The sequence below is a fragment of the Notolepis coatsorum genome (assembly GCF_963971535.1).
Source record: "Notolepis coatsorum genome assembly, chromosome: 18".
In the NCBI taxonomy this organism is placed as follows: Eukaryota; Metazoa; Chordata; class Actinopteri; order Aulopiformes; family Paralepididae; genus Notolepis; species Notolepis coatsorum.
This window is the reverse complement of record NC_140182.1, coordinates 96,998,838-97,022,475: the sequence shown is the minus strand read 5'-3', so window position 1 is coordinate 97,022,475 and position 23,638 is coordinate 96,998,838. Positions and strand designations below refer to the sequence as shown.

Below are 23,638 nucleotides of genomic sequence, written 5' to 3'. Positions count from 1 at the left end.
TCGGTTCAAATAACAAACTCAGCAAGACCGACGGCTTCTCAGTTACAGTGGGTGACAATATTGTCACAAGGAAAGATGAAATTACCTACCTGGGTTCCATCCTAGAGGCTAATCTCTCCTGTGACAAAATGGCATCCAATGTAATAAAAAAAGTCAACCAACGAACTCGATTCTTGTACCGGATCTCCTCTCTGGTAAACAAGAATACCCTGAAGACTCTGGCAGGAGCACTCATTCAGGGGTACTACGACTATGCTTGCACCTCATGGTACCAAAGCACCTCAAAGGCGCTAAAAACAAAATTACAAACATCTCAAAACAAACTGGTCAGACTACTGCTTGACCTTACTCCTAGAACCCACCTCACCCCTGCCCACTTTGACAACCTAGGATGGCTTAGAGTAGACGACAGAGTACAGCAACTTGCAATGGGCCTGGTCTACAAGATACACTACACGACCAAGGTACCCATGTACATGTCAAAATACTTCCCAAAGGTCAGTGAATACCACGATCACAACACCAGAGGGAGCTCCACAAATCATGTTAAACCCAGATTCGGCTCAAATAAGGGACTAAACACGTTTCGCAATTAATGTGGAACGCCCTACCCAAAGCTGTAAAGGAATGTGGATCACTACCCACTTTCAAAACCTCTCTCAAGGGACACCTACGGGAGACTGCAATTCAACACTGGCCCCTGTAAATATCCTAACCCAACCCCCTCCAATGTACAGTCATTTACATAGTATGGTTTTGTCAATAGTCCAATGTACAATTTTGTTTGTTTGTACAGTGTCCCCCCCCCCCCCCCCCCTCAATGTACAGTTTTGCTTGTTTATACAGTGTGCCCCCCCCCCCCCCCCAACCACCACCAATGTAAATTACCCAGTATGGTTGTCAATATCCCAATGTACCCCCCCCCCCCCCCCCACCCAACCTCCTCCAATGTACAGTTTCTACGTCAAATGTATATACTCCCTTTTCTTGACTCCTTCTGTATCACAAACAGTACTGTATTTGCAAATCTGGTATGTCATCATAAATGTATAGATGTAGCAGTACTGACTATCTGTATGTCATGTATGTCATATATGTCCTGATGAATTGAAAATGGGGGACCCTGATGTAAACAAGACGAAAGTCTTTCTCTGGTCTGCATCCCCTTAACAATTGTGTGTATTGAGCTGTACTGTATTGTACCCATTCTGCAATCTGTTAATAAAGTTTTCAATCAATCAATCAATCATATATGTTACGATGAATTGAAAATGGGGGACCCTGATGTAAACAAGACGAAAGTCTTTATCTGGTCTGCATCCCCTTAACAATTGTATGTATTGAGCTGTACTGTACTGTACCCATTCTGCAATCTGTTAATAACGTTTTCAATCAATCAATCAATCTGCAGAGACGTGATTATCTTCACAGTAATATTACATTTCTCCCGATACTCTGCTAGCTCTGTGTAGGCTAACGCGATTGGGCGCTGAGAGGCCAATCAGGGCGCGCAAACCGAACGCGGAAGGACAACTGACTTGGGTAAAGTATTCACGCTATCCGGCCAGTTGATGGGATGTACAGTCGGTGGCGGTATGCGCCTTTTTTGTGATTGCGACCCGACATTAATTCCAAAGAAGAAGAAGAAGACATTGTAAAATGGATCGTACAGTAGGTGGCGGTATGCGCCTTTTGTGGTCGCGATCCGCCATTAAACCCATTAAAGAAGAAGAAGTCCCATCCGTGCGCGTCCCCCCAGCTGGCTAGCTAGTTGCTGCTGGTGCTGCTGACTTTATCCACATCATCATGTTCAGAGCCGCCGTCCGACTCTCAGTCTCACTCTCTAGTAGTGCCCGGAGTTTAACACGTGCACGGCCTGCATGTCAAGGTATCTATCCACTTTGAGTCAACATTTTCACTGATTTATTGTCTGATAAAGTGTCAGACTGTCGGCACATTTGCGACGCCTCTTTTTTGGCTAACCGCTTAGCAAGCTAGCTAGTTGGCTTGTTGTAACAGCTCAGCTAACGTACAACAAACGTTCCATACACAGTTAAATTAAGCTCCGTTGGATTACTTACGCTAACTGGTTCTGGTACCGTCGTATATCTCTTGTTTACTTAACAGGAGTGTGTATTGTTCAAACCACGTTCGAGTATTGTGATGAATTGTACCGGTGTCCTTGCCATGACCCACTTGTTAGGCTCGGGCCCTGTGCTAATGCTAGCTTAACCTGTTGGTTACCGTTAGTTAGGAGGATAACCTGGCTACAGCCAAGAGCTTGTTACTAACACAGTAAGCAAGCTAACACAATGGCCAATACATGGTTTATTCTCGTTATAATTGAATATAGATACATGACTAAGCCATATTGTTTATTTGAGTACTGTAAACAATAGTCAGACATCAGTTGTGTTGGCTAACTAATGACACTCTTCAGACGACATTGATTGTCCTATCACTGAAAAGCACTGTTGATTTATGTAATCTCAACTCTCAAGACATCCCAAAATGATTTAGTTTGGTTATTAAGAGTTTGAACATGTCATCCAGTAATGCCATCAAGAGGACACTGAATCCATGTTTTTGTGTTAAGTACATTTCAATGAAATGATGTAGCCTAGATGATGCCGTGATACAACATCATTTCAATAAGCATAGCCTAATCAACACAACACAATAATTCAGCGTCTTCCGATGGCATCACTGGAGGACATTAAACTCTCAATAACTTGTTAGACTAAATGAATGTATGCCAAATTTTTTGGTGAGATTATGTGCCAAATAAATCGGCATTGTGTGAAAGGTGCTATACAAATAAAGTTATTGTTTTTTGGTGACGTGACCCTTTAACCCTCTAACGTAAGGCCAGATTTATTGAATTTGTCAGACTTGGCAACGTATCCAACGCTGCATTTAATATTTGTATCTGATTATATTGTCTTTGCGGCTGGCGAAGAACTTTCCCACTTTCAATGTGTCCTCCTTGTGTCCCAGTTTTAATATGACAAGTTGAAGGGCCCTGTTTAGTCAGTGTTACCCAGACGGGTAGTGAGGTCGGGGTCATCCCTATGTTCCCCGGGTTCTATGTTCCCTGATTGATTGATTAAACATTTTATTAATGTCCGCCTTGTTTCGAACTGATTAAGCTTGGCGACTCTTTCGAAGTTGGTTAAGGTTAGAGTTTGGAATCAGGGCTGGTGGTCTATCACCCTGCTCTAAAGATACACTCTAAGCATAACCGACTATCTATCGCTACCGGGGAACATAGGACCCGGGGAACATAGACATGCTCCCCTGAGGTCATGTAAGTGCACTGGCACGCGGGCCAAGTGGAATACATTTCTAGACACAGCAAGCAACCTTTTCCGCTTCACTGGGGGTAGATACCTTTGACTATGTGCTATTTGCTCTTCCATAATAGTTGACACTGGATGCAACTGCAGGTACCTTTTTGAAAGGGGCCCCATTGTGAAACTTGCTTTCCTGTGTTTTGCATTGTTTTGAGGGGTTTTGTTTTGAACAGAAGAGGTGTTGTCCCAACACTGTGAAATATGTGCATTGTGCCTTTTTATGCAGTTCAGTTGTGACAAGAACCCTGCCTCTAATGTACAAAATGGCGGCTCGCCATAAGTCTTCTCTTTTCTACCTAAAGTTGAACCTAATGTGTTTCTGACAAAAAATGTTAATGGTAAAATTGCTATGCTATTGCTGGATCTTTAGTCATTTTATCTGCAACATCTAGTCTGACAGTTTGATCTGAATTTCTTTCGACAGTACAGTACAGGCTTGTGCACCACTGCTAGATGTATGATAATTGTCATATTCGTATAGAGGCTGCTAGAATGCGTAATAATCTCTTGAGTGTTTTCTTTTCCAGCAAAAAACAAAGACATGTTTAGATTAGGGGACCTATATTCGCTTGTTGAAAAGGACTACAATATGTCCCCCTTTTGACCTGTAATGCAATCTTTGTTTTCATTCTGTAGCTCCTTTGGCCTTGAGGTGTTACTCGCATGGGAAGCAGGAGACAGACGAGGAGTTTGATGCCCGCTGGATAACATATTTTAACAAGCCAGATATTGATGCATGGGAATTGAGAAAAGGTACCTGTGCTCATATTAAAAATAGGTGACACAACAAACATCTAATTTAGGAGGTGAAGAGAAGATGCAATGCTGTGCAAAGATATTCAGACCCATGATCAAATCTCAAATTTAATGAATTAGAAATGATAATTGACATTTTGTATCCTGTGATATTTACCCATATCACAATAAAATCACCATGGGTACTGTCAGTGTCCTAAGAGTTGTTTCACTATTCAAAATGTTTATTTATTTCTATAGGTTGATGGATATTGAGGGTAAGATTATGACTATGTAACCAACCGTTGATAGAGAGCAGCAAGATCTGATGACAGTTGGACATTAATAGTGTTGAATGACAGATGGAGGGTAATTCATTAATATATCAAATGAACAGCCGTCCCAGACTATACAGATGTTACATGGAGCCTGTGGGGATTTAGACTGATCAGACTAGTAGAGTTCTGTCAGAAAGATGATGGGGCTGCATTTTAACTGCTGATTGATAAATGTTGAACAACTGTAACTTCACTCCAATACAATGGAGCTGAATGGCACTCAAAGCATCAAAAAAGCAATACATATGAAAAACTCATGTATCTCGCACTAAGCACAATAAAATACAGTTGAAAAAAATGTGTCTTTCCAGAAATCAGGACACGGTTACTCAAGATAATCTGCAGACCCTGTTGTGAACAGTTCCATTTAGGCACTATTTTCTACCGAAGTACCTCCAAAAATGTTATTTTGTACTTCAGTAGAAAACAGCATACACATTTCTATGGCAGATATCTCCAGAAATCGGCAAACAAACTATCTAGATGGATAGATAGCGCTCTGGGTAAGGGGGAACTCGTTTTTTTTTTTTATTGCTGTGTGAGCTGCCCCTCTAAGCTTGGAGAAATGTCTGCTAATGTGAAGTAGAGTTGTAATGTAGGAAAGGAGGCTAAAACAAGCTCTTATTGCCATGCATTTCTGACTAATAACGTCAATTGCTGATGTAATTTCAGGAATGAACACATTGATCGGGTATGATCTGGTACCTGAACCAAAGATTCTTGAAGCTGCTCTGAAAGCCTGTCGGAGGTTAAATGATCTGGCTAGTGCCATCCGAATCTTGGAAGCTGTCAAGGTGAGAGTTGAATGACTGCTCAGAAGTTACAACCACTGATTCCAAAAGCATCTTTAGTGTAGATGTTAGGGGTGTAATGCGATGCACACATTTTCAAATGCAATAGAATTTTGCATTTTGAGGTCACAATTTGATTTGCAATACATTTCATTGAACATACATTTTTTTCAAATATTGGATTCTGTATTGATATTGTTACACCCCTTGTAGTTGATTAGGCCTAACAAAAATAATGGTTGGTTTCAGGTTGCCGACCGACCCTGCCGATTTAGGTGCGACCCAATATATTTTATGAGTTTTAAAAAAAAAATTATATATTAAAAAAAAAAAAAATCCTTTTTTTTTTTTTTTTTTTTTTTTTTTTTTAGAATAAAGTTTCATAGAAATCTTAGTCAAACATTTAGTATTATGGATATTAAACATGCTGGCAGAGTACATGCATCCATGTTGTTGTGAACATTTTAACCCTTTCACTGCCACACGACAGCCGGTTAACCCTTTCACTGTGACAATACAGAAGGTTAGCCCTTTACTATCACACAACCGACGGCGATGCTCCATCATTAGCATCATTAGCTCCGCATCCGCGGAGCTAATGATGCTAATGATGGAGCATCGCCGTCGGTTGTGTGATAGTAAAGGGCTAACCTTCTGTCGTGTGGCAGTGAAAGGGTTAATTAAATAAAGAAATTCCCTATCCATAGTCGCCGTGGGAAAGAATAAAATAAAAAAAAAATAAAAAAAAATTCCCTACCTACCCATGGCCAAACTGACAACCAACCTGAAACCAACTGTTATTTTTGTTAGGCCTTATGGTGAATGTACTACACATTGTAGATGATTTATGGTGAGTGTACTATGTACATGCTGTAGACATACTATTACTATGTCACTCGTGCCTTCTTTTTCTACTTTTTTAAGATTCTTTATTTTACCATTAAACTTCCTCAATAATTTAAATTTTAGTTTAAGTCTATTTTGTGATTCTGTGTGAAGGGGGGCACTAGCAAAGTAAGATTTCCATTGTACGGTTTAACTGCATATGACAAATCTTGAATTTTGAATGATTATGTTGAGTGAATGTACATGTAGTTGATTATGGTGAATGGACTATGTACACATTGTAGACGATTATTATCACATACTGCTGTTTCCTCAGGACAAATCCGGGCCCCACAAAGAAATCTACCCCTACTTGATTCAAGAGCTGCGGCCAACCCTAGATGAGCTTGGAATCGCCACGCCTGAAGAACTGGGCATTGACAAAGTATAGACCGGTAGGTGTTGAGATTGACAGCCTAGCAAACATTTTCATACCTATCAAATGTATGCCTTGCAGGGAATGTTTGTGTAGTTATTTCCTCCAGCATGACTGCCTTTAACCATTGGTAACCACCAGGGGAGGAAACAAACTTTTTGGCTTACCAGCCAACTGGCGAGTATCTGATTTTTTTTACCAGCCAAACAGATTTTTTAACAGACGAAAAAAATCGCTAATTGTGATAATTACTTCAAGCCGCGTCAATGTTGTGTATGCATCTGGGTAGGCACACTGTGCCTTTAAGACAGTACGGTGGTCTTATGACAGTGCTGTGAAGTACCGTCAAGTGTTGTGGTAACGTCAGTTGGGTTGGTGTGCTGTTGTGCACAGTGCACTGGTTGAGCTAGCCCCTTTCGTGACTGCGATGTGCAAGCCAGGGGCTTTTGAGCATGAAATAAAATGTCTAACCTTACGTCGTAGTCCGGTGCTTTTTTGGAAACATAGTCATAACAGATACACCTAGCTGGCTGCTTTGAGCACACGGGGCTAACGTTAGCTAGCAAGCAGCTATAGCTAAAATGCTAACTAGAAGCTAACCACTGTATACAGTTCCAGTAGACTAACATTACACCTCTGTGATTTAAATGTGTCCTTAGTAACTTATACTCGAGGGTTGTACTAGGGTTGGATGCAGTTCCCCGTTGGTCAGTCTGTCTGTTTTCCATCTTCTGCTGTGTTTAACGTTATCTGTTTGCGAGTGCTCCTGATGGCTAGCCTAGTACCGCGGGACTTTTATTATTATATGTCCGCGGGTTGGCCAGTACTGCGCAAACGTTTATTAAACATTATATGTCCGCGGGTGGTCTTGTGCAGTGCTCTCATGGCACTGTCAACTAAAGCGAACACTCAGAAGACGCGCACCGTTTGCCAGTGCAGTGATTGCAGAATGTTTTATTTTTTTGTATACTCGCCAGCAGGGGAGGAAACTACGATAACTTTTTGGCTTACCAGCCAACTGGCGAGTATCTGATTTTTTTTTTACCAGCCAAACGTAAAAAATACCCGCATTTGGCGGGTAAAGTGGCCTAATTTCCTCCCCTGGTAACCACTTTCAAAAGAAAACGCCTAATTTCTGTGCAGTGGTAGAGTAGGTAAAACACTGGAAAAGCCTGATATTACTGTTCCACTGTGACTTGTTTATACAATCCAGTAATAAGACACCAATTTATTACATTTTCGTTTATATATTTCTCATATCGGCCCATAGCAACCGTTGTCTCTTTCGGAATGGAGGGGAAATGGTCATTCTAAACATTCCATGACGGGCCTCATGAGAAGATCTCATTCTAACTGTCTCATGTGTCTCTTCCAGTTCTCTACTGACCGTGGACGTCGCCCGGACACGGACACCCTGTACTTATAAATCAATGCCTCGTATATATTGTGTGTGATATTTAATTTGGCCTTTATTAAGTTCGGTTGCTTGTAATATATTGATGAACCTAATAAAGGAAAATCTATCTTTATCGAGCGTCTACACGTGATTGGGAGAATGGGGGGCAGTTTAAGTTGTGTATAGTTGTGTCATCCTGAAACTCATCAAACTGTACCATATGTTTTAATACTGTACTGTGGAGTATGCCTCTTATTACTGTATCTGACCATGCAGGCTATTTTTATGTTTTGCCACCAGAGAGCAGCATTAAGCCACGAATGTTTAAAAAAAGAAGAAAAAAAATTATATCTTTTTACTATAGTTCATTCTGAAAAGGATGTCACGTTTATTTCAGTTCATGACAAATATACAGAATGCGGATGAAATTAACTTGTATGAACGACACCTATGAGCTTATAGGTTTACTATTACCACCAGTTGATTGGAGTATTGCAAGAAGTTCATTAAAGATGATTGCCACTCAACTTGAGTTCAAATTAATTATTGGGGGGGGGGCATTAAAACATATCAAAACTAGAAATGGGAGAACTGTTTCGAATCTGTGATGTCATAACAATGCACCATGGCCCTGCTACATTGAAAATTAATAAGATGCTGACTGGAATTATATTTGACTGAACTTGTATATCAATTAAGCTTATGATGGTGCTAATAGTTCCATATCAGAACGTTTTTCATTTACAAGGAGCAGATAAAAGGTCTAGAGTTAATTTAAATTGTTGTATTTGCATTTGGAATATCTTGCTGTCAACTCAATGAGGTCCAAAGAGCTATCGCTATCAATGAAGCAAGCCATCATTAGGCTGAAAAATGAAAACCCCAGCAAAAGGTGACAGCAAAAACTATCTGTGGCCAAATCAACAGTTTGGTACATTCTTAAAAAACAATGAACGCACTGAGCTCTGCAACACCAAAATACATGGAAGACCACGGAAAACAACCGTGGTGGATGACCGAAGAATTATTCCCCTGGTGAAGAAAACCCCCTTCACAACAGTTGGCCAGATCAAGGACACTCCAGGAGGTAGGCGGCGTACTGTATTGTCATTGTGAAGCAGCTAAACTAGCTTTGGGAGAGTTGTTATGCTAAAATATTTGAGTGAACTGACCACCAGGATCATAGCAATAACAAGAGGATTCGCTTGTAAGTTTACATTTCCAACATCCTGTGTGTGGACTGAGAGTGGGTGGAATCTGGGGGACAAGGGCAGGGCTGCATAAAGCCCACTTTACGAGCTTTACGGATGGGGCGGGTTTTTCATTCATCTAAGTTGGGGGTGTAGGTTAGGGTGTAGCAGCAGAGCTGCAGGCCACTCAGCCACAGACAATCAAGAGATGTTTGAGTTTCCATGCGCAGTGACCAGGGAGGAGGTGAGCTTTGTCATTTACCCCTCTGCTGGCCTCAGTCGTTTCCTACCTCGTCACTGCTGGGACTTTAAATTGCATTTAGTCGGGAAGAATTAAGTCGACTAATAATTGGTCATGCAACGAGATTTATTTGCTAGGTCAAAAGACGTAAGGATTAGATAAGGTCTGTAGGTGGTGGTGATGGATCATTCAAAGACGCAAATGGTGAGTGTGTCGACAGACTGTTGTTGGGCAAAGCTACTCTTGAGTTTGTTACAGTAACAAAGCAAGCAGCGATTCGTGCAGAAGACGTTACAGGAATAGTTTACACATTTTTAGGGAGAATCGTCTACACGGATTTCTTTTTACCGAAGAGGTTTTTCTGTTTTAATTTGAGTAGCCGTAGTTATATTATGGAATATCTGTGTTTTCCCCACAAATCAACGTAGCCTACACGTTACGTTAGCATTTATCAGCTTTGAACAGTTAAGAGTTTCTTCTTCCTCGACAAAACTTGGTCGATTGTTTGTTTGATTTGGAGGCTCGTCTTAATTGAACGGCAATTCAATCGCTCGATTTTCATTTTCTATTTTGTCATCACAAGCCCACACATGCGACATGCAGGCCTATTAATAGACATATTCTCAAAATAAAGTGGGCCTAAGTTAATTCGTATATTTGTAAGGAAGGGAAAGAGAAAAAAAAAATACCATTTAAACGCCAGCAAACATTGTTATGCCATATTGCTCTACTCACCATGTGTATGAGGCAGGCTGTCGGCAGTGTTCACTTGATTGAGGTTGAATTTGTTTGGAGCCAAAAGCAAACTGTTATGTTTTGAATGACTGACAAGGTGTTGATTTCACTATGAATTGAAAATGGGGGACCCTGATGTAAACAAGACAAACGTCTTTCTCTGGTCTGCATCCCTTTAACAATTGTGTGTATTGAGCCATACTGTGTTTTGTACCCATTCTGCAATCTGTTAAATAAAGTTTTCATTCATTCATGCATTATCACCACAATTTAGTAATCAAATCAGCCTGTTTGAATCCTACTTAAAACTATTACTAGTGGATCATCACAGTCAATGCAACATTACTGTAGGGAAGATAGAAAGTCACATTGGTCTAAGCATGGCTAAAAGGACAAAACATTTGATCTCCAAATAATAGTTTTTTCCTCAATGAATTTTATTGCCCATATAGTCCAGCTTGCCCCAGGATGGTGGTGTCGGAGGAGGGGTTTGCCACCAGGGGAGCCCGGTTGGAGTGAGGCTTGAGGCTGTGATGGAGCAGCTCCAGAGGCAGCAGGAGGCCAAGCTGGAGATGGACCGGCAGGAGAAGCACCTTCGTCAGGCCCAGCTCCTGTTCGCCGAACATGTTGCTTCCGCCAGGGCTTCTGGGTCCAGACTGGACCCCGGGGTCCTCAGCCAAAGGGAAGATGGAGAGACTTATCAAACGAGGCAACACATGGTGGATGGAAATCTGAGCAATGTGGATCCAGAGATGGATGACGAGGACGGAAGCTCAGAGGAAGACGGTGACGACCAGGACATGGCAGAGGTTGAAGAAGATGAAGATGAGGGGGAACACGAAGAGGACGGCCCACTGCACCTGACCAAGAAGCCTGGACTCCAGCAGGATCTCGCCTCCACCTTCTCGCTCCCCTATGAAGACGAGGGGGAAGACGAAGAGGACGGGCCACTGCACCTGACCAAGAAGCCTAGACTCCAGCAGGATCTCGCCTCCACCTTCTCGCTCCCCTATTCCACGTCCCCCTCGCCTGTTGTCAAGCAGCCACCTGGTGTCTCCCCACCTCCCTCTGTGAAGCAGGAGCCTGAAAACAAGGACCTGCCATCTCCTGTGAGCCAGCACTCCTTCACCTCACCCAATGGATTCACAGATTGGGGCTATGATGAGCTTTTCAAACAGGTACGTTTGTTTTTAATGTCTGTGGAGGGGGCAGATCATTTTCTTTGGCCATGTCTTAACATTTTGGTCCATAGCACTTTGCCACAAATATATTAACATATTGGTTACAAAGAATCAGAATATCACATCCTTTTGTGATCGTCCTTAACACAATCTGCGCCAAAAACGAGTTAACTCGTTATTGCCCCCCATGCGTTCAGCGCACTCGTTTTTGGGATCGTTATTTAGTTTATTCGCTATATCTATTCATAATTCATAGCTGCAGCCTCTGTATACTCTTCAGACCCTGGCAGACGGTCAACACCGCCCTCTACTGCCTTGCAGAGCTATTGCATCCCATTGGAAATGGGCTGGTGTGTTTTAGGAGCCGATCTGAGCCGGGCGGGCGCGGTTTAAATACTCAGGCGAGCCAGGCCTTTACAACGACGGCATGGAATACTAACCCCGCCCGTCCGTGTGTAACGCTCGGTAATGTCGGGGACATGATCGCTGTGGATAACTGGAATGGCCATCAGATAATTGGATTCTTCTTTTTGCATTAAATCAGATACCAGGTAAGGACTCTATATATGAAACCTTGCGTTGATCTGATATTTCTTTCTACCGCAATCAAAGCTATCTGTGTGTAGGTGTATGTGCTTATTACCGTTGACTGGGGGGGGGGGGGGGGGGAGCGCCGCGCTACGATGGCCATTTCATGTATGCACGATGAGATATAATAATGATAATCTAGCGTTTGATTTCAGGATGGTTAGATAATCAGCCGAAACATTACAACGTGATGACTGGATTACACTAAAATGCCTTTTTCTCGTCTTTTTCCTGGAATTACTCAAAAGCACCCAAACCATACTCTATTCAAAATGGTATAAAATGGAAATGTACGGATGAAAAAACAATCTGTTTTGGGCATGTTGACTGGAAGCAACTCACCGACAGTCGACGGCGTTATTAGACCCATAGATATAATATAAGATATATTTTAAGCACTCGCAAATGTCGCAGTCTAAAACTATATCCATTGAATAAAGATCTGGCGCTGAAGGGGGATCAGTGCCCCCTGCTGCTGGCGGTCAATGTGTTGTTAACGGATAAATATTTTAGTTTTGTGCTATAATTTCCATCCACCGTGGCTTGTCGGTGCAGCATTTTAAGGTTGCGTTGTGTGGCTTAAAGTTGGAACTGAGCCTGTGCTTCATACCGTCTTGCTACGGAGAGAGACCATCTGTGGTTTTCTTTTCCTTTTCGTATGCATGTTCTGTCCCCTTGTCATTGCCGACTTGTCCCTGAGTGTTTGGTTTGCCGCTGCCACCACTCTGCACTGCATGCATTCTCACACGTGAAGGAAGGAGCGTGTCCTTTTGGCAGAGAGCCCAACAGCAGTGCTTATTTAACTGGCCTGACTGGGAATCCGTCCTTCAGCTGTGCTCTTAAAGGGCCCTTACTCTGTGTGCCACATATGAAGAAGGGGTCCTTGCCTCCTGGCAAAGGTAATTGGTATTGGCCAAGGTCCAAACCACCTTGTTCAAAAGCAGCTGTTTTGAGAGGTGTAACACATACTAGACGGGGTCAAACCGAGAACAGGGGTTCACAGGGGCCTAGTAGCTTCATACACATGACTTTGGCTCTGGCTTAACCTGTTGCATTGGGTCACCAGATGGGGGGGGGGGGGGGGGGGGGGGGCTATGACTTCAGTCCTGTTAGCCCACGTTGTTCCAGTTAGCTATACTCGCAAAATGGCGCCTCTGTGATATCAGCGCTAATACAGAAACATGTGCGTAACTGACTAAGGCCATGGTTACACTGGGATAAAACAGCAACGTTCTATTTTTGAATGATTACGTTTGCATGTCCAAGTTAAAAAGAAACGCAGTTTTGGCAGGAAAACGCGTTTTCCTAGTGGCAACGCTCAAAAGGTGTTTTCGTTTTGGAAACTCGCCGAAACTCACAGACAATGGTTCCATGTAATTTGCGCAAGCCGGATACGGAGCCGTTCTGCCCCATGTGCAGTAGAGACCTGCACGGTTATTTCCAGTGTTTACAGCAGAGCTGTCCCAAGTAGCTGCGGCTACCAACGTGTTGTCAAGTTATTGTTATAAGGAACCCAGTACTCCAAACTACAACAGTCTGCATACCCTTAACAATTGTTTGTATTGAGCCGTATTGTATTGTACCCATTCTGCAATCTGTTAAATAAAGTTTTCATCCATTTCTACTAGCGTTAACGTTACTACGTTAATAGCCTCGATGCTAACTATATACATGGAGAATGCCATTCACATTAGCATGTGAGACTAAACTATCCGCTCTTGGTGGTAAATTGTATTGTTGTTGGTTTTGTTTCATCAACAAATGAGAGCCAGAACACACAGTGAATGTATCCATTTTGTTTATTGCACTTTCTTGGCTGAAAAATAAATGCTACGTTGGCTAAACTGAAAACGAAACTGGCCCTAATGTAACCGCATTATATGTAAATATAATATATATAAATATATAATGTAAATATGATATAATGAACAAGTTCAAGGCTTTACTTGCATGCCTTCCAATACGGTTCACAGTGGTCGCTACAACTACAACTGGGAGGTATACTGAAAGATGGTGTACTGTCATGGATCCATGCAAAAGTATGGATCTTTACTACACAGTCGCCCCACAATGTAAGAAAAGAAAAGTAAAAGCAGTATTGGAAACGTAAAGGGGAAACGGACCATTTTAACTGAACATTACAAGATAAAGACCTCGTATCACATTGTACTGGAAAACAAAATACTGTCGGAACAAAGAGAAATATTCTGATATGATATTATCGGCCATATCGCCCCGGCCCTACTGCACTAGTAGTAACGGCACTCTTTCCACATGGGTGTCTTTTATTTTTTACATCTTTATGGAGGCTGCCCCGGTTGGTTCCTGCAGCGTTACCCCCTGTACAGGCCCCTTGTAATTAATGAGGCCTGGCTGCGGCCAAAGGGGCAGTTAGGCCTGGTGCTCTGCGGCCTAGTTCTGTTTAGGGCCTTGACTAAAGAAACTCTTTATTTCACTAAATAACCATAGATGTTTGTCTACTAAAATAGTCTATTTTGTCCACAAACCGGTAAAAATGCCCAGCTCCCTTTCCTACATTATTTTACTCGTCCAAATGATTGAAATGAAAGCAAAATTACCCATTTAGATGTAATGTAAATGAAATGTTTTCTTTTTTGGAAATTGCCTTTTTAGTTTCAGTGAATTAACTGATTAAACATTGACAAAAATAATTAAACTAATATCCGTCATGTCACTCTCTTATTTCTAATGGTTATTCCTAATTTCCTGCTTTTAGTCTATTATCGTTTGTCTGCTTTTCTATTTTGTATCACTGGTTTTGATCATATGCCAGAGGCTAAACCCCACACTCAACATTAAATAAGTTTTAGCGTGCCATTTTCTTGTCAGGCCCAGAACAACTCACTGCTGCTCTAGCTTCAGCTCATTGGCCACCCTTGCATAATTTAGCTGTCGCTTGGCAACCCTTAATGGCAGCTTGACTCAGCTGTAAGTAATCAATAGCGATTATACTGCTATTGGAGTAAGAATGCCCCCCCCCCTTCAGCTTGGCACACATACCTTCGGCAGCATTCAAATCAGTCTTTCTCTTTCGGAAGAGAAAGAATAGTGATGGGTAGAGAGAAAGCAATTGTATTCCAAACTCCAACAAGTTGTTGGAGACGGTTGCCTACCCTACTTGCTCCAACCACAGCAAGTTCTGTGACGGAATCAGAATGATCATTTAGTATAACTCCGTAAGGGGCATGGGAGAACATGGGGAACGTGTTTTCTCCTGCCCATATACCGGTAATGATTTGTGAACTGTGTCAATTAATTTCCTGTTGTCATGTCAACATGTGTTGGCTAGCGGTGAGGATTGTTGTAGAAGAGGTTGTATTGTGCGGATCTGCTTAGCAACCGCGTCAAGTAATTACATTTATAGCACATTTCATACATAAGGAAACCTGGTGCTTCCCAATAAAACAAATGATAACGGCAGTCATGCTTGTGTTATCTACATTTTGTCTTTGACCCTAAACATGAATTGCATAAATTCTCTTGTTTTTTCTTTTCACACTGTTATAACCATTTGCCACTTTGCCTAAAATTTTAAGTGTTTGTGTTTCCCTCATGTCTCAATTCTTTGCATGAGGTCTAATCCCTTACAGCTTGCTTGAGGTCAGGTTTTGAAATCAGGGCTGTTTCCTTAAAACTTTTTTTGTAGAGTGGCCTACTAGATGGGCCAGCAGCACAGCTGAATCACACACACCACTCTTCTTTACCACGACTTGTGTGAATAGCTTAGTTGGAAAAAACATTTTATTTGTACTCATCTATTTCATCTATTTTATTTTCATCTTACTTTCGAATTGGATAATTGAAGAAATGTGGATTACAATATGCTATGCTGGACTACCATTTTTTTTTAGCATTATCATAGTGAGATCTGACTGGTCAGCGGATAAAGAGACCTATCTGGTCACGGTTAAAGCCCACAGAACAGCAAGGTGCCAAATACATTATTTTGACAGAGGAGGCCCATTTATTTGATTTGGATTTTAAAATGTTGTGTGTCCCCCCCCCTGTGGTTATAGTGAGATGATTATGGATCATCGAAATAAAGGCTTTCTCCGCTTTCTCTACTACTATATTCACGATCATTCCCGTTGTTCACATCAACATTTACTAAGGAAAAACCAAGAGGTTCCATAGCCAGTGTCTGCAAAGCTACTGATTATTCCTGACCTATACTATAAAGTACTGATTATTCCTGACCTAGTTGACTATAGTTCGCTAGGTCAGGAATAATCAGTAGTTTATAAGGTACTGATTATTCCTGATCTAGCTAACTATAAAGTACTGATTATTCCTGACCTAGCTGACCACAAACTTGAAACTACTGATTATTCCTGACCAATCTGACTATAAACAACTGATTATTCTTGACCTAGCTGACTATAAACAACTGATTATTCTTGACCTAGCTGACTATAACCACCCGGGCAACAAGCACCTCGTGCGGCTGCGCTCGGGCAGGCGTTTCAGCGTCATGCCCACCCGGACTAACAGACTGAAGTTTCGTTTTTATCCCAGGGCCATATGTGCACTAAACTCAGCTAAATTTTAAAACAGTCTCCTTAACTCGACACTGTTAAGATTAAAAAAAAATTTAGATTTAAACATTTTCAAAAGTATCAACCCGTTTTCAAACCAAACCAAAAATACCGTTCTCTATTCTGCTATACTGATTACTATCTGGACTCCCAGGGCTAGATGTGTGAAAGCCCTGTGAGCAATTAACTGAAAGGTCTTTGTTAATGGATCCACAGAAGGTCTCACTTGCTCATCAATAAGAGGGGGATGGGTTTTATTTTCACTTGACTAAAAAGACAGAGATATCTACCTTCTCCATCAATGGGTTGTTTGATGGGGGGAGTAGCCAAGCTAGAGCCATTGCACGTGTCAACAACACTACCACCAAGGTGACTTTCTCGTGTGTGTTTGTAACTGAGAAGTGTAAATGCAGCCATTAGCATCATGCAAACATCGATGTAAGCATTTTGCAAATGAATGGTGTTTCTAGTGTAAACGGTTATAAATAGAATCAAAGATGATTACTTAGCTGGCTTTGGCCAAAAACATCTGATTGGCCAAAACCATCACATGCTCCCTGCATCATCGGATGTTTTTGCCCTGTCAAGTGGTGTTCCCACGGTCGCATGGGCATACCACCTGCTCATGGGCATGTTCCTCGTCAAAAAGTACACACTGTGCAAAACCACCTGCTCATCAGAGGCTGGGAAATATGTTTAGCTTGAAGCTGCTGGTGTCTCTGGGAGTCTGGAGAACCTTTGTTGCACAGAGCTTGCTCTAGTTCTGCTGGGCAGGTAAACGTACTCTTGCTAATTCCTCCAAAGTTGCCTGCCGCTTTAACAAATGGAAAGTTTCTAGCAAGTAAACAAGGAGTAACAAAGTATTTTCTCATAACACACAGGGCTAGATCCACAAAGAATGGATTGCACGGAGCAAGTTGCACCCTTACTTACAATTCATTATGAATTGAAAATGGGGGACCCTGATGTAAACAAGACGAAATTCTTTCTCTGGTCTGCATCCCCTTAACAAGTGTGTATTGAGCCACTCTGTATTGTACCCATTCTGCAATCTGGTAATACAATTTTCATTCAATCAATCACCGTGCAGATTGATTGATTGAATGAAAGTTTTATTAACAGATTGCAGAATGGGTACAATACAGAGTGGCTCAATACACACTTGTTAAGGGGATGCAGACCAGAGAAAGAATTTCGTCTTGTTTACATCAGGGTCCCCCATTTTTAATTCATAATGAATTGTAAGTAAGGGTGCAACTTGCTCCGTGCAATCCATTCTTTGTGGATCTAGCCCACAGTGTATGAATTGAATGTGTGTGTGGGGGAAAAGAAGAGGGGGGGAAAACACATGTTCATTGTGCACATTCAAGATTCAAGAGTTTTATTTGTCACATGCAGTGAAATGTAGGTGGCCATGCCCGCGTCAATTGTGCAAAAATACAAATAATAAAGTAGTAGACATGATAAAAAGAGTAATACGACTAAAATACAATGCTAAGCTTAAGAATAAAGGCAATGAGTAATATATACAAATATACAGATCTGTTTTTAAAGTGACCTTTTTTATGTATTTGTGTGAGAGAGTGTAAGTGAGGATGTGTGTGTTGTGTGCTTGTGTGTGGACTGTGGAGAGATCAGTGTTCTGATGGCCTGGGGGAAGAAGCCGAGTGCATATTTTCTTTTATATGTGAACTGTGCTTGTAGCGTAAGTGAGCGATGATGCTGAATAACAATGACAACAGGCTGGGTTCAGAGAACAATACGAGATAATAATTGTGTGTAGTTCTCTATTCGAGAGTAAAAGCTTTCTTTGACAATTTTACTGTATGAAGCACAATCTCTGGAGGGTCATACAGAACCAAGCATTTCAATATAATGTGCATGTACCTTTTTTTTATGTGACAAATAAAACAACTTGAACTTGTTTTAAGCAGGCACATTGACGAGATCACATACAATGCAAACAAAAAAGAATAATAATAGGAATGTCTGCTATGGACACATACATTTAAGAGACCGTAGGAATAACGTATCCCTACCTTATTTTTAATGTAATTCTGTTAACTTTTTTTTTAAACGGTGAAGGCACACCCTTTTATTTTTTTTCTTCTACCAATCATCTTTAATTTTCCAATTTTAATTCACGTGTTATGACAGTCCTCCTGGTGCTGGTTAGAAGGACAATGCATCTCAGCAGGTTTTTCCACACTGTTGCACACTCCCCTCCCACTGCTCTCCTCTCACATTCTTCAACCTTTAACTGTCAGATGGGATCGTGGGGGGGGGGGGGGGGTTGGCGGTGATAGAGGCTTAACGTGTCATATAAAAAAAAAAGCCTAATGAGCATGTTGCTCCTCGTTAATCTCAGGATTCAATAACGAACCTTATTTATTTAATAGATGCACTGGCATCGAGGCCTCTCGCTAAGATGATATCAGCTCAGCGAGACTCGTACACTGTCCAGCTGTTCACAAAAACAGACAAGATGGTGGTGGAGAACAGGTTTCCATGACATTGACACCCCAGGTGTCAACATGAGGCCCAGCAGCCTGTTGCACCAGCTGTGTGTGGGTTCAAACTTAGCCTGGTCATAACGCCAATTCCCACTAAGTTGTGATTTACGCGTTACTGAAATTAAAGTGGCTGCACCACAGAGGTAAATTACAACATACAGTTGTCTATGCATATTTGGACATCAACACAATTTTCATCCTTTTTGCTCTGTACACCACCACAATGGATTTAAAAATGTGCTTTAAGTGCAGACTTTCAGGTGAACGGTGTGGGAATTACAACAATTTCTATATGTGCCTCCATTTTTAATGGACCAACGGTAATTGTCCAGATGTGTGTTATTTCATTTACAAGGAGCCGATAAAAGGTCTAGAGTTCATTTCAAGTGTGGCATTTGGAATCCCTTGCTGTCGACTCTCAATGAGGTCCAATGTGCTGTCACTATCAGTGAAGCAAACCATCATTATAGGCTGAAAAGTCTAAACGAACCCATCAGAGAGATGGCAAAAACATTAGGTGTGGCCAAATCAACCTGTTTGGTACATTCTTAAAAAGAAAGAATGCACTGGTGAGCTCGGCAACACCAAGAAGGAAAAACCCCTTCACAACAGTTGGCCAGACCAATAACACTCTCCAGTAAGTAGGTGTATCTGTGTCAAAACAAAACAAAACGACAATCAAGAGAAGACTTCACCAGAGTGAATACAGAGGGTTCACCACAAGATGTAAACCATTGGTGAGCCTCAAAAACAGGAAGACCAGAATCGATTTTGCACAAAAAAAACATCTAAAGAAGCCTGTACAGTTCTGGAACAACGTCCTATGGACAAATGAGACAAAGATCAACTTGTACCAGAATGATGGGAAGAGAAGAGTATGGAGAAGGAGCCGATTATGATTCAAAGCTTACCACCTCATCAGTGAAGCATGGTGGTGGTAGTGTTATGGCGTGGGCATGTACGGCTGCCAATGGAACTGGTTCCCTTGCATTTATTGATGATGTGACTGCTGACGAAAGCAGCAAGATTAATTCTGAAGTGTTTCGGGCAATAGTATCTGCTCATATTCAGCCAAATTCATTAGATGGCGCTTCACTGTGCAGATAGATGATGACCTGAAGAATACTGTGAAAGCAACCAAAGAGTTTTTAAGGCAAAGAAGTGGAATGTTATGCAATGGCCAAGTCAATCACCTGACCTGAATCCAATTGAGCATGCAGTTCACTTGCTGAAGACAAAGCTGAAGAGAGAATGCCCCAAGAACAAGCAGGAGCTGAAGACAGTTGCAGTAGAGGCCTGGCAGAGCATCACCAGGGATGAAACCCAGCCTCTGATGATTTCTATGGGTTCTAAACTTCAGGCTGTCATTGACTGCAAAGGATTTTCAACCCAGTATTAAAAGTGACAATTTGATTCATGATTGTTTCATTTCAAGTCCATTATGGTAGTGTACAGAGCCAAAATTGTGTCAATGTCCAAATATTTATGGACCTGTAATTCTTCAAGTAAACTGAAGACTTACACATGCTGGCTATAGGGTAGGTGTAAATCATAAAACGCACATAATTATAAAACTGCTGTTTTTCTGCCACACAGCATTCTGCAACACCGTAATCCAGTAGAGACCTAATTTATTGATGTGATTTCAGTATTGATTTAGTTTACTATGATGTTGTGCTACAACAAGTGGCTCATGCCAGCCAGAAAGTGAATGCACACTGTATCCATGACGATGGGATTCTGTATCTTTTGATTGTTGATTGGCCACTTGCCTTAGTAATGGCTTTATGTCCAAACTAGTTAGGATATGCCCCCAAATAATCGTGGTGGAACCAATTTTAGTAGTTGGTGTCTAGTGTCAACTTTACACACTAGTTTAGGAGAGAATTTACACATACTGCTGCAGCCCAGTCAGTGCTGTTACCCTGGAGCAAAAAGTTATATTAGGAATGGCAGCAGATCACCTCCCAGAGATAGTAGACCATTGTAGACAGAAAAAGCAGTGTAGGGGGCAATGATGATAATGATGATTATTATTTATTTATGCTGAATTAATGATTAGTATCTCTAGTATGATATGATACATTTATTTATATTGCGCCCCTCAACCAATAGTTACATCGGCCCGGGGCGCATCCTGTGTATCATGTGCAAACTAGAATTTTGGGATTCCCGTCGTATGATCCCAAAGACGACACGTTTTATAGTTGTTGTGATCTTGGCAGATAAACATTCACAATATCAGGGTCTGGTCCCTGTTCATGCTTAACCAAGGTTTTGAGAAGGTCAAGAAACCTGGATTTATACTACTAGACATTTTATAACGACACAAGCGCAGCACCAAATATTATGGATGATTGTAAGCCAGGATTAACAATAGTCAAGTCAAATGTATTTATAAAGCACATTAAACATAACAAAAAAACATTGAACAAAGATACAGATCAGTACAGATCAGTGCAGGTTGTAAAATCACAACGATGTAGGAGGGGGCCTGCCCGGGAGAACCTTGAAATGAATTCTATACTGTACCTGTAGTGAATGGAGAGAGACTAGAATAGGACTAATATGGTCCCTCTTCCGTTCTTCAATATACAAGAAATAGTTTGTGTGCTTGTGATCTTGGTAGATAAACATTCACAATATCTGGGTCCGGGACGGATATATTTAAAAGTTAGTTTGATGAAAAACGATTCAGCATACCCTAAAGAGAGGATCAGTGTATTCTTTTATTTTTATTTTTTCCCCCTCCTTTTTCCTCCGATTTTCTCCCATCCCAATGTTAGTCGTTATGCCAATTCCCAATCCCCTTCCTGGTCGCTGCGCACTTACCCCCCACAGTCGGTCTGGGAGAGTGGAGGCTATCACGTGCTTCCTCCGACACACGTCTAGCCAATCAACCGCTTCTTTTCACCTGGCAGCGCGGACTCTCACTGAGAGGGTGTAACGTGTGGAAGGATCACACTACCCCCCCTTATATCCTATCCGCGCTGAGCAGGCGCCCGAACCGAACTGTAGGAGTCGCTGTTTACAACGACCCGGACCCACCCCTCCAGCTTTCCCACCCTCTAATACTGCCAATTGTATTAGTGTGAACGGCCAGCCAAACTGGTGACAACGCCGGGAGCTGGATTCGAACAGGCGAATCCAGCGTCTCCGGCATTGGTGACGAACGCAATCTCAGGATCAGCGTATTCTGTCCTATTGAGTTAATGAACACAAAGACTGATAATGACACAAGCGCAGCGCTAAATATTGTGGATGAGTGTAAACCAGGATTAACAATATACTACAGGAAATACAAAAAAGAACAAACGGGGTAATATACAATGGAATTCAGATTGACAGGAGGATAATCAATCAAAACGGACAAAAAAAGTTACTTCAAACTAACATGTTTTGCGACCGCTAGACAAGACGGAGATTTAAACAATATTTGTAGTCAATAATTGTATTGTTATTTTCTGCATTGCTTTTATTCTGTCTATTTTAAGTCTATTCTTACTGCTGTGAAGCACTTTGGGCTGCAATTCTTATATGTAAGGTGCTATACAAATAAAGGTTATTATTATTATTATGTATCATGTAGTATCATCAAGTAGAATGTTCACAAATATGCTTTCTTCTTAAGTTCTAGATTTAAAGGTGAATTCCACTCTGTCTCTCTTGTGTTTGTAGAGGAGTTACTTTACTACAGAGTAAAATGAGCCCACAGACAGCCCTGTACATATCGTCAGGCCAGGGATATAGCCCTGAACTACTGAGCATGCTCCAGCTTCTGGCTTTACAAAGAACTACACTGAGGCTGAAAAGGACAACAAACAACGGCAGTCAAAGGTTGCCACTCCCACCAAACACACACAAGGAGGGGAGGGTCAGAGTTTACTTCTGGTTACTCATTAGTTACTGGTTAGTATCATTACTGTCCTGATTCTCCTAGACCTATCTGCAGCCTTCGACACAGTCAACCATCAAATCTCATCGCGTCCCTCGCAGGAATGGGAGTGGCTGGCTCTGCGCTGACATGGCTGACATCATACCTCAATGACCGCTCCTACCAAGTATCATGGAGAGGGACCCTGTCTGCCACCCGCCCCCCTGCGGACGGGTGTCCCCCAGGGCTCGGTCCTTGGACCCCTTCTCTTCTCCCTCTACACTAAATCTCTGGGTAACATTATCACGTCTCATGCCTTCTCGTATCATTGCTATGCCGATGATACTCAACTCTTCCTCTCCTTCCCTTCCTCAGATATCCACGTCTCTGAGCGGATCTCGGCCTGTCTGTCCGACATCTCCGCCTGGATGACGTCCAACCACCTCAAACTGAACCTAAGCAAAACAGAATTGCTTCACCTGCCGGCCAAATCCTCCCCCCTGACCGACCTTTCAATCACAGTCGAGAATTCAACTGTGACCGCGTCCCCGACCGCCAAGAACCTTGGTGTTGTCCTTGACGACCAGTTGAACTTCTCCGTTCACATCACAGCGACAACCAGAACCTGCAGATTCCTCCTGAGCAATGTCGGAAGGATCCACCCCTTCCTGACAAAAGAAGCCACCCAACTCCTCGTCCAATCAACAGTCATCTCCCGCCTCGACTACTGCAACACACTGCTTGCTGGCCTTCCGACAACTGCCACCAAGCCTATTCAACTCATTCAGAATGCAGCGGCCCGCCTGATCTCAAACCTACCAAAGTCTGCCCATGTCACCCCACTTCTCAGGGACCTGCACTGGCTCCCCATGGCCGCTCGAATCCG

At 42.1% G+C, this 23,638-nt stretch overlaps 2 protein-coding genes across 2 annotated transcripts in view; both read left to right on the top strand.

Moving 5' to 3' along the window:
* Positions 1 to 1,733: 1,733 nt before the first annotated feature.
* On the top strand, positions 1,734 to 8,007 carry LOC311245027 (cytochrome c oxidase subunit 5A, mitochondrial-like). The gene is made up of 5 exons (XM_084334783.1): positions 1,734 to 1,888; positions 3,990 to 4,106; positions 5,099 to 5,220; positions 6,380 to 6,497; positions 7,854 to 8,007. Exons 1-4 carry the CDS (start codon positions 1,807 to 1,809, stop codon positions 6,491 to 6,493), a joined length of 435 nt encoding a protein of 144 aa, XP_084190909.1. The 5' UTR covers positions 1,734 to 1,806; the 3' UTR covers positions 6,494 to 6,497; positions 7,854 to 8,007.
* A 1,265-nt stretch (positions 8,008 to 9,272) lies between these two features.
* LOC311245456 (AT-rich interactive domain-containing protein 3B-like) overlaps positions 9,273 to 23,638 on the top strand; it is a gene marked incomplete at both ends in the record, with an annotated part of 30,878 nt that continues 16,512 nt past the window's right edge. Inside the window, 2 exons of the mRNA XM_084335298.1 lie at positions 9,273 to 9,308; positions 10,493 to 11,218. Coding sequence (XP_084191424.1) covers positions 9,273 to 9,308; positions 10,493 to 11,218 — 762 coding nt within the window. The remainder of the gene's footprint in view (positions 9,309 to 10,492; positions 11,219 to 23,638) is intronic.

What these genes read in the sequence shown, in the direction of transcription:
- LOC311245027 (XM_084334783.1), top strand. Translation starts at nt 1,807, where the DNA reads ATGTTCAGAGCCGCCGTCCGACTCTCAGTCTCACTCTCTAGTAGTGCC. An exon ending in TGCACGGCCTGCATGTCAAG is followed by an intron (nt 1,889 to 3,989) that starts GTATCTATCCAC and finishes TTCATTCTGTAG; the next exon opens with CTCCTTTGGCCTTGAGGTGT. An exon ending in GAATCTTGGAAGCTGTCAAG is followed by an intron (nt 5,221 to 6,379) that starts GTGAGAGTTGAA and finishes CTGTTTCCTCAG; the next exon opens with GACAAATCCGGGCCCCACAA.